The following is a 17,469-nucleotide window of genomic DNA, read 5'->3' as shown; positions in this document are numbered from 1 at the left end:
CAATATAAGAGAGATTTTAAGAAGAAAGTGTCCATAAATGTCAAATGTATACCTTCAGATTACGCAGCAGCTAAAAAAGATAGGAACTAAGAAAAGGCTTCTAGATGTCTCAAATTGAGAATCATTATTTCCCAAAATGAAATATAGAGGCAATGTTACACAATGGAGAAAGAGTGGACATCGAAATCAGAGAAACTGGAGTCAAGTTCTGATTCTGTTTGGTTGAGCTATGAGATTTGTGATAGAATTAGTTTATCTATCTGAGCCTCAGTTTCTTGACTGTAATACGGGGATAACACCTGAATCAAAGGGCTATGAGATTAAATGAAATAAATCAACATATGAATAAGAAGAGGCTGTTGGAAATAGGTCTGTTAATCCAGGTCCCTTTTGAGTTTGCATTCCATTTGCTTTCCATTAACTTCCAAATGATCATGTATTATGTAAAAACCTTACCTGTTTCCTGGGAGCTTAGGTTAAATTAATCATAACAATGGTTTGCAAACAATTAATCATCAACCACTAATCCCGCCTTGTCCAAAACTGAGTTTAGGAGGAGGCAGATGGAATAGGTTTACTCTTGAAAGTCCTGCCAGAGAGAATGGTCAAGATAAAATGGTGTCAACAGATCCAGAGAAGCTGTCTGAATCACGATGTCATGTGTCCCTGGGAATGACAATTGTGTCCGTGATGCTTGATTCTGTATACCCTACTACTTAGAAATATGCTGTTCATAATAGATACTCAGTAAAATTTTGCCAAACAAATAGCTGTTTTGTGTGCTCTGTTTGGAGATATCTGGCTGTAAGATAATGTACATATAGGAGAAAGAATAAAGTGTTGATTGGAAACAAGAAATTTAAATGAAAGTTGATGCAATCTGATAGGGTGTTGGTGGCAAGTTACTAGACAGATGGGTATGCCAGTGAATAACTGTCACAAATACAACACTGTATATATTACCAAAGATAAACATCCTCCAAACCAGGACCCCATGACAGAAACAAAAGAAAAAACAAGTTCCAGATATGAATCTAAGCCTCATGCTGTTTTTAACTTCTATGCAATAATAGACACTGTTACTTACACTTAGATCTGTTCTTATTAATAAGTAGAGCGGTACACAGACAAAGTAATATAATATCAGATGCCATTCTTACAAAATCAATGTTTTATTTTTATTAGTAAACAATAGGATACCAATTAATAAATACTAGGCTGATCCCTTGGTCTGGGTGTCATGGCATGCACGATGATGAAAAGCAGGAACATTCTATACTGCTAAAAATGCAAGGGAGCATGTATTTTGGTAAAATTCCATTTTAAATTATTTTAAGATTTCTTTCTTTCTTGAGTCCATTTCCTATGCTACATTCATGAAATGTATTATGTGAAACTAAAACTGTATTGTGAAGTTCTTTTTAAAAATTGCATGCCCAATTCACTGTGCATAAAAGGAAAATGTGTTTGCTTGATACTAAGGAGATCCATGATTTACATATTTCTTAAAAACTGCGATTAATCTGGCTATTGACCCATGTCCTTCTCTCACCCCACCCTGTGACTATTTCGCAGGCCATGGCACATGTTCCTGTGGTCGATGCATTTGTGAGAAAGGATGGTTCGGAAAGCTCTGCCAACATCCCAGGAAGTGTAATATGACGGACGAACAAAGCAAGAGTTTGTGTGAATCAGCGGATGGCATATTGTGCTCAGGAAAGGGTGAGTATCTCTGCTGGAGCTTGGACTGGATCCTTGTTGTGACACATGGTTTCTACAGCAGCCGTAGCAACCATCTTTTTCAGACTGCACTTGGCGTGAATGAAAACCACTCTGTCCTCTGTTTACACCAGACTTTAAACTTGAAAGTTAACCACGTGTAGTTTAGTATCTAAGAAAATAAAATGCGTGAGATAGGTTTCATGCAAAAAGATCCTCAGGTACTTGTAATATACAACCTCATTGCTGAATGAAATAGAATTAATGATGTTTAAAGAAGAAAGTACAATAAGATACACTGGGTACTGAATGGGCCAAAAACAAAAAAAAAAAGCAAAAGGATAATTGTTGAGTTCACTTGTGAAATAGCAGAGACCAGTACTGCAGAAAAGACCCTGGAAGCTCAGAGGATTCTCACTAAATATTGGGGAGCTGCCCTGCCTAGAATTAGATGTCATGGAACTTCCCAGCTCTCTTCTTCAGTTCAGTTTCCACCTTGCAGAACAGACTACTCGCCTTTGCAGACAAAGTCCAGCTTTAGCGGAAGCTGCCTTTATACTCAAGCACCTACCCTGGGTCAGGAGTAGCACATAAATATCTTTCTGAAGAAGACAGAGTAAAGCCAAGTGGATCTGCTAGTTAGTGATGGAGGAGGTCTGGGAAACAGGCTGCATCATGGGGATGTGCTCCTAAACAGTGGCTGTTGCTTTAGCTATTGCTCAAGGCCAGTGTTATCCGGTTGAAAGAGGCATCTTAACATAATTGCAAAGATAAAATCAGATGGATGCTGGAACCACATATGGTGCCCGGAAGAAAGCTGAAAATTGATACAAATATGCTCATTTCAATACACAACTGTGTGCTTGGTTTCCAGGAATTCTGTGCTTGAGACTGGTGTTTACAGCACTCTGGCAAGGAGGCCATGCCTTAAACCTAATGCAATTACAGCAGCCAGGTGGCACTTAAATGAATTTAAAGCAATCACTTTTTTCTCCTATTACATTCATTCTAATTCCAAGTCCCAAACAAGTCTCTCACCAGTTCAGTTCTCAGGGGCACTCAGCTCCTGGAAATACTTGCTTTAGGTTCAACATCTGTTGAGAGAAACAAAAAGGAGGAAGGAAAGGTTAAAAGGAAGAGGCAGAAGGAAGAAATTGCAGAGGAGAAGATTAACAGAGAGAACCGGAAAGAGGGTAGGAACAGAATTAACCTTCAAGGGTAACCAGAAGGGAAAAAAGAAATGATATCAAATCAGAAGGGAGTGTCCTGCCTATAAAAAACCACTGAGAATGGTTAACTTGTTTGAATTAGATTTGCATTTCTGTGTATAGCTCCAAACACAGATCCCTAAAGTTTAGGTACTTTTTCATTGGTTTTTAGAATGGCATTATTCTTGGAATAAGGATATTAACTCTTCATAGCAACTCTACCGAATGATGAAATCCACTTGTATTATAACATCGGTGTGCTTGTTTACATTTGTTTATTTTAAAAATTAGCCTCTGTGTGTGTGTGTGTGTGTGTGTGTGTGTGTTTACTAGACACACTACCAAATCATTAACATTGTTGATAAGCAGGCCTTCGCTCAGTCATGTCCAATTTCAAGTATAAGAAGAAAACACAAAGTCATGCTCACCAGTGTAGTGAATACCAGCTTTTCATGTCCTAAATTGAATTTCAAACAAAAAGAGGGGTAGCTTCTTTTCAAGAAATAAACATTCTTATTAAAGTCATTACATTCTCTGGATTCTGATTTTTCAGCACCATAAATGTAGAAAATGCACTAAATGTACATTTAGTACAAAAATGTACTAAATATTGGCCCAAAGGCATTTCCTCAAATAAAACAAGAAAATCTCTCCAGTTTCTGTCTTTTCAAATTGTTTGCTTTGGGTGATGAAACTATGTCGAGAGATTAATGAAGGGTTGGACAAGTATATTCTAAATTATATATTTATCCTTCAATGGGTAGAGAGCTTTAGTCTTTGAACTCAAATGGGAATGTAAAAGCTGCTTCAAGGTTACGTGTTTTCAGGTTGGTGTCAGTGATGATTATGGGGATTCTGTTGTTGGCACCAGCTGCCTGTGTTTTCCTCTTTTTCCTCTTATTCTGGAGTCATCAGTGCTGGATTATAGAAGACAGGGACTAAAAACAAGATCATGGAACTGTGCACTTTTGTAGGCATGGAGAATAGTGGATGCAGCAGTTATTCCTGTCCCCGAGGAGGGTGCACCCCACCCCCACCTCAGAACCACAGAAAGAATAACTCTATTTCATTCTCTAGTGGACAGGTATAAGCAGTGGGCCTGAGATCACCATAGCACACCACTTAGTAGCCTGTACCTAACTAAGTGTTTTCACCAGAAAGACAAATTTGAAACATGCACTTCGATGAGCTGTGAATAAAGCCATCACCTCAGGAGACGATGAAGAAATAGCATTTTATTTCTTTACAAATTTATAGCCAAGACAATAAATCACTCCATAGAAAAATTTAAAACAAGATACATTGTTGTGACCTTCATAACAGATGGAGTAGTTAGTACAATAGTGAAAACTGCCTGCTTGGATGTCAGGTTGCAGCATTTTGTCAGGCTTGATGAATGAAAAAGAAAGTCCACTTTATTAACGGGGCAGCTAGCAAAGGTGCCTCATCCTTAGACTCAAATTGTTTTTCTCGTGAATAACCAGAGAGATGAGCTTAGAGCCAGATCTCCCCTAAGTTTAGCTACCTTTGCCAAATACATGATATAATTCATAGGCTGCTTGTTGGTTTGTTTGGGTATGTATGTGTATCCAAGGACATATTAACCTTTTGACCTTGGCAACTTCAACCGAGATCTCCATTATCATCTCTAATATTCCAAAAGATATTGAATGATGATGGCTATAATTGCACGTCATCAAATGTCTTCTTAGATTCACAATGGTACTGTGGAGTCCCACAACACACAAATAAGTCCAAGTTACACGTACACCCACTCACCCACCCACCTCTTACCTTCACCTCACCCTGGTCTGTTCTCCATCCTTGAAAAGAGACAGGGTAAAAGTTATGCTTCAAAAACTGGCCTTAGGCCAGTGGTCTAGTTGCCTCACCCGACATAGCTGTCAGTCAGACAAACAGGAACACACAACTCATTTTTGAAACTATGTGAAAGTTCTTCTTGTGAGAGGCATCACACATAGGCAGAAAGGTAGATAGAAGAGTAGACTGAGTTGGATTGAAATCTTAGGTTAACTGTTTATCACCCCTGTGGCCGTGGGCACTTCCCTTATCCTCTCTGTACTTCCATTTTCTCATCTTTGAAGGCAGAATTTTGTTTCTTTCCCTTTCTTAAGTCCTAAGGATGTTCTGAAGATAAATGAGAAAATATGGCTGATTCCCCAGAAATGGAAGCCAGTAAGAAGCACAGAAGAGAGATCAGAGCCTTCTTAAGAGTCCTCGTACTGAGAAAGAAAATAAATGGATTAGTGGTGTTGTGATCATGAATTTACCACCCTAGAGTTCTTGCCAAGATGGACCAGCTGCTCCCTGTGACTGGATTGAGTTTCATGGGTGTGAGTGGGTTCCAGCCAGCTGAGCTGAATCATCGGTCATCTCTTGGTAGACATGTGGCTTATATCTGTTTGACAGAATCCTCTCCCTCAGTTTTTCCCTTTCCAGAGATGGGCAATTTGACCCCCAGTTATTGATGAAAATAGCCAGAACACTCTACAACAAAGATGCTGTAAGACATCCTAATAACTATCACCTTGTGTTATTATTACATGCTATGCTATTCCTAGTTTCACAAGCAGTAGAAGAATTTCCTACCTCTAAGATGCACTGAGAACTGACAAACAGGAAAGAACAACACAGCTGGGGAAAATGCTGACCGAGGAAAGCTAGTTTTTCATAGCACATACAAATACGAAATACAAAAATCAATCCCCATTTTTCATTCTAAGTATTTCAGTGACGAGTAGACTTTTGGAACTGGAAAGTACTTGTCAAATAGTCTATCAATGTATACCATAGTAACTTTAGCTGAGCTTTCCAGTTTTAGGGAAACACTTCACTATGGTCTGAAGCTAAGCATTCCAGAAGCAAGAGCAGTGCTTAAAATAATTCCAGAGCCAGGGGACAAATTTAAGATGAAATGTAAGATCTTTTCATGAATTGTGTGTGGGGGGGAAGATATAGTAGGAGTACTACATGAATATGATGGACATATACAGTCATTTACTTCTGCTTCTGTCTTAGAAACAGTTTTGCAAAGTAAGGGAGATACTGTTTTGGAAACAATGAAAAACAGTCAAATTCTTCAAATAATTGTCCACTCATGGAAATAAAGCATTAAATATGGTCCCTCCCGAGGAAATGTTCACGAAAAGTCAATGAATTTTTTGCTTGCAGATATAGTGCTAACCATATGCAAAATTAGCAGTTGAATGCTGAGCACTTTGTGCCTAGAAATTTGAAAGAAAGTCTTTACAATTAGGATACATTTCTAAATAAAGAAACACTGCACCTGCATGAGACCACTGACCCTCACAGACGGATCCCAGTGGCCCAGCCTATGGGCCCAGTGCAACCAGCAGGCTATTGGTCACTCAGTGGAACCGAAAGTTGTCTATTTTGCTCAAGAGCATGTAAATCAACCTAGACCCTCAGGTAAACAAGTTAGGACTAAGTGAAATCATGTTGTGGTCAAGCAAGAAGTTAATAAATGTAGATGCATTTCTCAGCATATAACTAATTCTGACTACTCCCTTACCTTGAGAAGTGTGACAAGGAATGTTGAAAGTTTAATTTGGCTGTTGGGGATTCTTGCAGCTAAAATGCATACACTAGTTTCCATGATACAAAATACCACAAAGTGCTCAACTCATGGGACATGTTTATATGAATCCTTCCATCATCTCAATAATAAACATAAATTCCATTCTCTAATCATTTTTATCACCCAGGTTACTAACTTATTTTTTAGTCACTATGTTTCATAGAGGCACTAATGATTGATTCTTGCCTCTTCCCAATATATTTTGAATTTACCAAGTCTGGAATTTTGTTAACTATGTCAAAATACTTTTTCTACTTCACATTCTCTTAAAGTGATAGCCGTCTTCAGTCAAAAGAAATCACATTTGGAAAAAAACACACAACTAATTAAAGGAAATAGAAGAGAGGGGATGTCCATTGTATGTGTTTCTTTTTTTTTTTTTTTAATTTTAAAGTTGTCTTTACTGCTGTTATAGAATTCTGCCATGTGATGGTTTTTTAGCCTGTCATGTAAAGACATTTAGACTGAGAGAAATTTCTTCTCTTTTTCACACCATTTAATTTCATATTTTCTTTGCTTCTAAATGTACCATTAATAAGATTGCTTCTCATTAAAACAAAATACTTTTAATAACTAAAGAGCAAGATTTTAATTAAGTAGGAAGTAAAAAGAGGGGGAAGGGATGAAATAAGAAAGGTGGTTGGATCTAGAGCCTTATAAAAGATGAACATTTGGGGAGATTAGAGCTAGCATTGATTATGGCAGGAAATCCTGAGCATGAGGTTTGATAAGTCAAACATACATGAGTGATTGTGTATGTGCTTTTAGCACTTTAATAAGCCACCCTACATGCAGGTGTGTCCTTATTTTAAGAAGATCATGTAAACAAAAATCTCAAATTATAAGCACAGTAATTTAGTAACTGTTTTAATTAGAAAATGTTATAATTATAAAATGAGGATTCATTTAATAGAACTTACTATTCAATTCCTTTAAAGAACAGAGACCTTTAAAACATGATTTAATTCAGAAAAAAAAGTAACTTCTATTTTTGAACACCTTTTTGGAAGGCCATCTATAAGAATCAGCCACATTCTGCTCTCATTGACATTTCAACCAGACTGGGCCATGGAACATTTGCTCAAGGCTAATTGCAACTGTCTAGATCTATAATGAAGCCTTTCCTGGATAACCTTTATGAATTACAGTAAGTAAAGCTCCCCTCCGAGAAACCGGCTATTCAATAAACTTTTACCTTTGGAAGAGAGGTTATTAGAAGCCTATTGTCAGTGCATTGATGGTATTCTATTCTAGACAGAAACCTTTAGTTATGTGGTGACAGCCAACAATACCCTTTGTGATTTCAGGTTCTTGTCACTGTGGAAAGTGCATTTGTTCTGCCGAAGAATGGTATATTTCAGGAGAATTCTGCGACTGTGATGACAGGGACTGTGACAAACATGATGGGCTCATTTGTACAGGTTCAGTATTGACCTACTCTAATTGATCTATGCCACAGTTTGTAATAAAGAGGAATGACACCCATCACATACAGCTGTAGATCACTGGGCAGGAGAGCTTCCATGTACTCAAGGGCCAACTATTAAAGCAACTGTAAGGGGAGGTGGGCAGTTGGGAATAAGCAATATTATTCCCAGGCATAGAAGAATACAAAATAAAGAAGCCAAATCATATGATTTTCGGGGAAATTCCACGATGTAACCCCACCACTACTTACAAAGATGCAGTTATGTACTGAAAAAAGAAAACAGATCTCTTGACCACCATTTCACTTTGCACATGGTTTAGGGAATGGAATATTATTGTAAACAGGACCCAGATACCACTAGTTGGTTGGAGTGTGTGTGTATTGTGGGCCTAGGAATACGAAAAAAGTTAGGACTGTAATAGATACTGCTATGCCAAGTTATTGACTCCTACTAACAGGTTATAAAATACATTTTCTTAAACAAGTTACAGGGGAAATTGAGACATGTATGTTTGTTCTCCTTGTTTCTAGCTGAAGGTAAAAAATGAATATTTGTGAGTCATGAAGCTTGACATTCACTTTCTGTCCATCCCTACTACATACGTCTCCTCTTCCGGCTGATTACTCAGACTACCTCATACTATGACAAGCAGCCTTATGTCTTTTAGTATTTATTCATAACACAGACATGACTTGCTTTCAACAGAAAATCAAAATTCTGACGTGGAAGCCCAGCTGGAGTGATACAGGATGGTCACTATTAGATCGATACTACATAGAAAGTGGCCCCAAGTAGATGCCATTAATTGTTTGAAAGATCAGATTTTCTATGGCTACTTAATAAGATAATGATAAGATGGCTGCACAAGAAGAAAATCTGCGGAGATGAAATGAAATGGCTTTGATTATGAACAGTTATGGTTTATAATAACATATTTTAACTTGGTCCATTTCTATCATGATAATGATTCCCCTGTGTATTTTATTGCAGGGAATGGAATATGTAGCTGTGGCAACTGTGAATGCTGGGATGGATGGAATGGAAACGCATGTGAAATCTGGCTTGGCACAGAATATCCATAACAATTACATGGGAGAGGACTGATTCTTATTTTTCTAAGTCATTAGAACATATAAAAGCAAAGGAAACCATGCATAATCACCACGAGGACAGGTCAAACAGACTGTTGTATGTTTTTTTTTCTATTTCTGAATGCCTGAGTGAAATCTGGGTACCCATTAAAAATGAGTTAACCAAACTCTGATGTAAATAACACCAGAAAGAAATTTCCTTCCATAATTTACATCAGTGGTTACCAACAGGGGCAACTTTGCCACCCAGAAAACAGTTAGAAATGTCTACAGACAATTTTGATTATCACACTGGCATTGAGTGGGTAGAGGCCAGGAATGCTGCTAAATATCCTATAGAGAACAGGGCAGCACCCCACATCCCTCAAGACAAAGAATTATCTGATTTTAAATGTTAATAGTGCCAGAGTTGAAAAATGCTGAATTACATGGTTGTTAGAAATGCACATCCCTACACAAGAAAGGCCATTTTACAATCTAAGAAAAAGCTATATCTTCATATAAATCCATCAATCATATTTTTCCAGGTTTTCATATCATTCAGCATTTCAGTATGGGGATAATGAAGACACACACACATGAAGTATAATGTTGGTGTGTGGGGGCAGACGCCAGATCACCATGAAAAAACATTGGTTATTTTTCAGTCATCAAGTCATTTCTCCAGTCTCATTTTAAACTCACAAAAAGAGATTCTCTTAAGATGGAGGAAAATATTATGAAAAATGTACAATTTAACATTTTTAATAAACACTGACATAGTTATTTACACTCTGCGTCAATATGTATTTACCATGATGATTAACAACAACAAAAAAGAATTGCTATTCAGGACTACCAATTTCTGTTATAGAACATTTTTCAAACCGGGCAGGGGTTCATGTACAAGGTATCTCATTCTTCACTATTTAAGTTACTCGATGGTAACTCACCTTTAAAAAAGATAATATCTAGTTTGCTGTATGATGGGCCTGAAATATGCATTAATTTCTCTTAAAAGACTCTCTTATTTCTAAGGATACGTTCATTACTTGCCGGAAAAGTAGGTTCATAAGAAGTCAAGAAGAAACATGATGATAAAATGGCACCAAAATGGTTTCAAAAACTCAGAGGATAAAACAAAAAAATCTAGAAAAGGCTTAAATAGAAATTACAAATATTCACTCAGTGATAGAAACAAAATGTTTATTTTCTTAATGGTGAAATTTTGCTCTGTATGAAATTCACATTGAATAATGAAAATGTACAATAATCTGGACTTCCCTTATATATTTATAGTTAAATCTACTTACACACATTAGTTTAGGCAAACTTTAATTATTTAGAGCTAAAATAGACCCCTTTTTTCTAAATGTGAATTATATTTTTGTAAAATCCTAGAATAATGTAACAAAATCATTTCCATATTTAAAATGAAAATTTTTTACTTAGAAATTTTACTTAATGACGTAAATATTCAAATCATGGCTTGGACTTTATAAGTCAAATCACCAAAAATAAGGAAAATATAAATATGTATCTGCTGAGTTACTTAAAATTTAATATAGAAAATGATTTAAGAGAAAATTTAACTGGTACTGATTTTTATAGTATTAATAGTGTTCTCATACTTAATAGATTTATAAAATTGTTATCTCTATCCTGAGATTAAGGAGTGCAACCATATTAGTTGTATCTCTACTGTTGAGTATGTCAATTGGTATATCAGTTTTGTAAAATAAGGGGAATGTAAGCTATTAAGAAATAATATAAATTATATTCTCTCCTCCTCTTGAAGCATTAAACCTCTAACAAACCTTTTATAATTGTTCAGAAGCAATGTTGATGACTTATTTGATGACAAACATATTGGAATTCCCTACATGATCTAGCCATCATAATACAAATGACACTCAGATCCCTGTTGCAGAGCTCTGTTTTCTATGGAAAGGACAAGATACTAAACAGTTTAGTCTTTGTGAGCCACATACATCTCTGTTGCATATTCTTTGTTTATTTGTGTTATACACTTTTTAAAATGTAAACAAACAAACAAACAAACAAACAAAAACCCAACTCATTCTGAGCTCCTGGGCCATACAAAAACACATTGCAAGCTGGATTTGACTCACATCCGAGGAGTTGTTGGCCAACCTGTCTTCTGTTGGAATTGCCTTTTATTTCCTGTATATTTCCTGTATCTCCTATTTATTTCTTGTATATTTTCCTGTATATTTCCTGTGTATTTCCTGTATCTCCTCACATAACCAACCTTAGGTATGTCTTACTTTTCTTGTAATTCTCTATATTTGTCAACCCTTTTCATTAACAACAACTACAAAAAAGTGCTTCTCTTTTTATATTTTAATATAAGAAAAAATGTCTTCAGCATTATGTTTTTTTAAGAAGTTCAGATATGGAGAAATGTTTATATTATAAAGTTCAGAGTGTGATTTTGTCCAATTTTTTTTGACAAACTAAAAATATATCACAACCGACAATATTCTGGGTTCATTTAGCTACAAACTCTTGAGCTGAAATTAAGTTATAGCACAAGTCACATGGTACCTAAACTCTAGTGAGTATTTTTCCTTTAAAACTAAAATATTTTCTTTACTTTTTCCATCTGCTATAATATTTTCTGTGTGTGTCTGTATGTATGATTTTTGACTCCAGCAATGCAAACATTAATAGATCTACTAAGAAGTGATTTAATTTATATGTTTAAATTAGAAAAAATAAACATAATTACATGTAAAGACATACATTCTACCCTTTTTAAATGTGATTTGGTACTTTGACTTTTGATTCTGGTACTAAGATAGAAACTCTCTCTTTAAAAGAAGGGAGGGCAAGCACAAACTTGTAATAGGAGGAGGGAAAAATGTGTAAATCTCATTGGTTTGTTAAAGTTTGACCCAAGTTACAGTGCGATTAATGTCAACTAGCAAGGATACAACCAGTTTGTAAGTGGTGTTGGCACAAACCCTACTTGCTGGGCAAACCATCACTGAGGAATTCTTCTACAAGACATTTTCAGTAAAATTCGAGGAAGGTCCTAAGACCCAAGAAGGGAATCATTATATCACTTTTTCTCTCTGCATTCCTTGAGCAAATCTAGATTCCTGCAGCCCATTGAAAGTAATAACCTCCATCACTCAAATGCAAACACAGTCTCCGCCAGCAAACATCAGGATTAGACTGAATTAGAAAGCCAAAAAAAATAAAAATAAAAATAAAATGTAACTCAGTTTTTGTCTGCAGACTCATTATCAAAACTTTAAAACCCTACTCAGTATTCAAGAGAATCAATAGGCTGTGTGCCACCTTGTAAGCTAAGAAATCTAAGCTATGAAATGTACATTACTCCAAAGTAACACAGTTCAATTCACATCTGGATTTTAATATGTCTGGCTTTAGCTTAATTGCTTTCCCTGGCTATTGTCTTGTTCTGAAATAAAATTGAAAATAACTGTTAAATATTTTCACTTGCTTCTAAAATGGATTTCTTAATCTGGTCTTTCCTTCAAATTTCAATTCTCCTTATATATTACGGAGAAAACTTCAAATGAAGTGATACATGTCTAACTTAAAGAACAAGAAGGTTTTTTCTTTATTATTCCATTTCTATTTTGTTTTGTTTTTAAAGGGAAATAAATCTGATATTAGTTATCCTGAAAACATCTGACTGTTTTAGTGCTTTAGGCATTAATTAAGCAATTGGCTAGGTGTGATAAACTATGCTTACTCTCCAAGAGGCAAACAATTAGAAGGACTGCCGCAGGAGTCTTATGGGCCCATGGTGGAGCTCCTGAAGACACCCCGTACTCTAGAACACTCAGGACAAGCAAACATTTAGAAAAAAAATCTCTAAATTCTCCAGGATTGATAATGATGCTCAGTACTATTTTACTCTTTACATAGGGTGGACCACTTGCATCTCTTCTATAATTTTTCTAAGTAAAGCTATAGCAAAAGAGTTTAGAAAGCAAACTTATAAGAAAATGAAAATGGTGTTACTTGAAATATCAAAACCATCAATACTTCTGAGCATTTTTGAGGGATGGGTAAAGCAATCAGACACCATAATAAATCAGTAGAAATAACCTTCCTACACCAGGTATGCATGCAAAAGGAATGTGATATTAGACTCAATATAATTGACATGTAAATGGAGGTACAAAACACACAGTATGTAAGTACAGATGAATTCCATCAGATTTACTGTAGAGAACATCAGTAGTGACAGATTGCACTTAATAACAGCAAACTTAATTTTTGAGGGGAAAACATGAGGGAGCCTTATCCCAGAAAAATAGCAAGAGAGGTATCATGAAAGAGCTAAAATTTTCTTTGGCATGGTAAAAGGGAAAATTGAGTTTACCAACGTATTTACATGACATTTCTGTATATTTGTGGGTGATGCAATGCCATTTCATTACATAAAGTTGTTTGATGTTTTATAATACGTCTTCATATAAATATTTTATTCAGTGTGTTGTATTTGTGAATACAACAAATGATATTAAACACAGAAACGGTACAATGCAAACTCTTTGTATGTAAACTGAGTAATACATACCAACAGTTCTGGAAACACAGACCCTACATGCAGTTCATTAGTTCTGTCCTCTTCCCATGCAACAGGTGAGATCAGACATAAAGGAAATGATTGAACTAATTTACAAATAACAAAGATTCCTTTGCAATATGTCTAAACATATGTTAGAGAAGAAAGTATTTTGACATCCTTTCATAGGGATAAATGTCCTTATAGACAACTCATATAAAAAACAAAACAGAGGTACACATTTACAAAAATCTCAGTCATTTAGAAAAATAAATCTTGTCTTAATTTTAACCAATAAAGAGGCTTGCAGGGGAAAAAGAAACCAGCAAGTAAGGCTGATTATCAAAAACAAATCAGTGTGTGTGTGTGTGTGTGTGTGTGTGTGTGTGTGTGTGTGTGTGTATGTGTGTGATGAGTAAGCAGTGTCTTTAAGTCCATGTCATTGAAATTTCAAGTTAAATTATTCAGTTTGCCATATATTATGGAATATATTTCTCCCCTAAATAATTGGGTAATGAAATCCATTTAATGCATTTTAACTTACCCTGTTAAAAACAATAGGCTTTAAAATAGCATAACAAGAAATCAAGAATGGTCAAAAGAATCATTTTGTTGTATTTGTTCTTCAGCATTATCAACAATAAATCTACTCAAACATTATGCTAACCTTTTATTTATTAAAATGGAATCCAATATGAAAATGAAATAAGCATAAACAGTTAATTTTATACTAAATTTTTAATCAGCAAAGCAGGCTAATATTTTAAAATGCTGGGTAAGGGCTGTCATGGAGACTTAGAAAAGCAGTGACAAAATAATTTCCTAGTAAATACAGTGCAGGTGGGGGAAAATGGTGAGTGGGTCATCCTTCCACATGGAAATAATAACAAGAGGCCAGTATATTGATCCCACATATAGTTTTCTATAAATGAGGTTCAGTTTGGTCTCAATTAACTCTTCTGAGAACAAAACATTGAATTTTATTAAGTATACACAGAGTTAACAAATATATTTCCAAACAGGTTAGTATTAAACATTTTGAAACTCTTTATATCCAATATTGAACATTTTGCATGGTTTCTTCACTGTGTAGTCAACTGTTCATGGCCTTTCTTGGTAGTTGTCTTTTCTCAGCTCAGAATTATTTAAAAGGAAATTTAAAAAGCAAATGAAACAAAAGCAAATCAGTTGAGTGGACCCAAAACCTGATGTTTGATCATGTTGGTTTGCCTTTAATTGTATCTAGAATAATTCGACAGACTGCATTCTGAGATCATGGCAAGGCACCTCTACCCCAGCCATTGGGCAACCTGGGCCCAAATACACTGAGTTAGAGGTATGGACTGGTGAAATACACAGTACCTGACTCAGCATGCTGAGCTAAAAAAAATATTTTTTCCTAATGTGTCCAGTTTAAAAACTTGTCATTAAACACCAAAAATATTAAAGTGTAATTTATAACTAAGGTTTGCATTGCTGCTGCAGAAAAGAACACAACAGCCGCCTTGCCCATGCTCTGCTGAGTATGAGTGGAATGCAGCCAAAACCCGGGATGGCATTAAGTTCAGTTCATTAAAAACAGGAAGAATTATATCTGAAATGGATTTAGGTAGCGCAACTCTGGTAGGTTGTAATTACTAATTTTTTTTTCCTTTTTTCCCAAATAATGAGGATTAGTAGATGAAAAATGAACCTTAATCAGGCCTACAAGGCCTACAGAGTTCTTTGGACCCACTTTCTCAAAAACCAGTGGGTCTTGCTCGCTGGGCAAGGCAAATGTTACCATTACCAGTAAGCTTGTGATATGTATAAAACACACACACACACAAAGAAACTATAGGGGGAAGGTCAAACACATATCACAAAGAATTTCCCTTGGACTGTGTTTGACCCGTTTCTCACCTCGCAACGCCAACCTCAGGAGCACAGTACCTGCTACTGAATAGAGCGTATATGTGTGTTTAATTGATCGTGTGAGCCAGAGACAACACTCTTAATCTTTATAGATGTAATTTGGAATAATAGGTTTAGAAGGCTTCCTGATTTCCTGATCGCTCTTCGAACTAAGTCAACTGCAACATTAAGATTTAAAGGAACACAACCCCTGCCAAAGATTCACAAACAGTGGAGCGAGCAGCCCTGTAAAAACGGGAAGAAGGGAAATCCATAATAGCACAGGTTTACAGCTTCTAACTAGAAATTAATCAATAGTATTTGTGTGCTACAAAATTGAACTTAAACACATGGATTTCGCTGAAACAGGACTCAAAAAGGATTATGGGTAGCTGTCAGCAGGCAAAGTATCGAGTGTACTTGTGAAGTATGTCATTCACATGAAGTGTCACAGTCACAGAAAAGATATTAAAAAGGCATTCCATATCTGGTAGGGCATTCCATGGTCTGAGTTTAGCTGGTTATCCAGGTGTCTTCTTGCTGTGGGGGGTGCAACAGGTTGAGATTTATTCACTTGCAACCAAGAAGTTTGAGACAGCAAAGAGCAAGCATCCGCTTACTTCCAGCTGCTCCTCAGCCACGGGAGCAGAAATGTCTGGCAAGGATAAATCACTCAACTGTGCTCAGGACGAGTAAGTCACAACACCTGTGAGGATCTGGCTATGTTGTCTTACTTTTGTTGACTGGTTTGCCTCCATTCATTATTGCAGACGCACTTGTGCTTTTACTTGGTGTCACCCCGGCCTTCGGGACCGTTTCTCCAACGTCATGCAAAGATGGTTCTCGGTACATGGCAACTAGTGACAGGAAGCAGGGCATGAAGAAAGGCAGAAGAGGAAACATTACCTGGTTAGGCTCAAGAATCAGTACATGCACAGATCTCAGCAGTTTGCCCAGTCCTATTTTTCCTGAAGTAAAGCCATCCAGTTGAGAGGGAGTCCTGTTTTAAAGCAGTAATTCCCTGCCCCCAAATGGAAGACATTACTTCCTTCACATTCTCTGGTTTATATAACTGAAATATGGACAAGAGTGTGCATGGATGTTTGTCTAGGTAAGAAGTTTTAAATGGAAGCTACAGCCTCTTTGTGGGCCTAAGATATAAAACACACACACACACACACACACACAGTATAGGAGGATGGCAAGCATTTAACCTAATTCGCTTTGCACAGCAAGGAAAACTCAGACTTCCGTTCCACTGCACACTAATGTCAACACATGAACCACTCATTCCCATTCATCTTTTTCAAGTCTAGGTATTTATACCCTAGATCATGAAATTATTTTTCTCTCAAGTGGTTCAAAAGCAACATAGTCACACTAGTGTGAACTACAAAGCTATCCAAAGCAGTAACAACTCGCTTTCTTTAAGCCGTGCCTTCTGAAGATCGTTGCTTAGATTTCTTTTCCCACAATTGTGGAAAGAGAACCTTAAATAACTGAATGTAACTGTGTGGCATTTTGTATTTTTATGCCTTATTTTCTGAACTGTTATTAAAAATTTAATAATTGATGTCATATAAGGCAGAAGCACAGAATGACAAGAAGGCAAGTGGGACTGACTTCCTGTAAGCTCTGAGAAATTGTCTAAATAGTATCTCATGACATAATTAATCACAAGGGCTCATGTGGTGTTTTAGAAAATGATTCAGGAAATCCAGGGAAAGAACATTTAAGAGTGACTAATGCTTGGAGAAACTAGGTGAGTTAAAATCATCTGCCATCAGAAATCATGCCATTAGAATTAGATCTTCCCAACGTGCTGTTTAGGCTTTTGAAAGCTTATGATACAGCGGGTCCTAAAATAATGTCATTTCATTCAAACTTGTTTCACTATAATGTTGCTGAGAAAAAAATAATCGATTGCCAACTGGGGCCACTATCTGTGTGGAGTTTGCAC

At 36.3% G+C, this 17,469-nt stretch overlaps 2 protein-coding genes across 7 annotated transcripts in view; one reads left to right on the top strand and one right to left on the bottom strand.

The window, feature by feature from the left end:
• ITGBL1 (integrin subunit beta like 1) overlaps positions 1 to 9,835 on the top strand; it is a 201,082-nt gene extending 191,247 nt beyond the window's left edge. The window contains exons 9-11 of the mRNA XM_081046458.1: positions 1,576 to 1,722; positions 7,854 to 7,967; positions 8,967 to 9,835. Coding sequence (XP_080902584.1) covers positions 1,576 to 1,722; positions 7,854 to 7,967; positions 8,967 to 9,058 — 353 coding nt within the window. The 3' untranslated portion in view covers positions 9,059 to 9,835. The remainder of the gene's footprint in view (positions 1 to 1,575; positions 1,723 to 7,853; positions 7,968 to 8,966) is intronic.
• Positions 4,149 to 17,469, bottom strand: part of FGF14 (fibroblast growth factor 14) — a 624,943-nt gene continuing 611,622 nt past the window's right edge. For all 6 annotated transcript variants that reach the window (XM_081046459.1, XM_081046461.1, XM_081046462.1 and 3 more), the window contains one exon: positions 4,149 to 16,366. In XM_081046459.1, coding sequence (XP_080902585.1) covers positions 16,230 to 16,366 — 137 coding nt within the window. In that variant the 3' untranslated portion in view covers positions 4,149 to 16,229. The remainder of the gene's footprint in view (positions 16,367 to 17,469) is intronic.

Source organism: Rhinolophus hipposideros (assembly GCF_964194185.1).
Source record: "Rhinolophus hipposideros genome assembly, chromosome: 4".
NCBI lineage: Eukaryota > Metazoa > Chordata > Mammalia > Chiroptera > Rhinolophidae > Rhinolophus > Rhinolophus hipposideros.
Note: the sequence above shows the minus strand (reverse complement) of the source record. Positions and strands in the feature narration are given on the sequence as shown.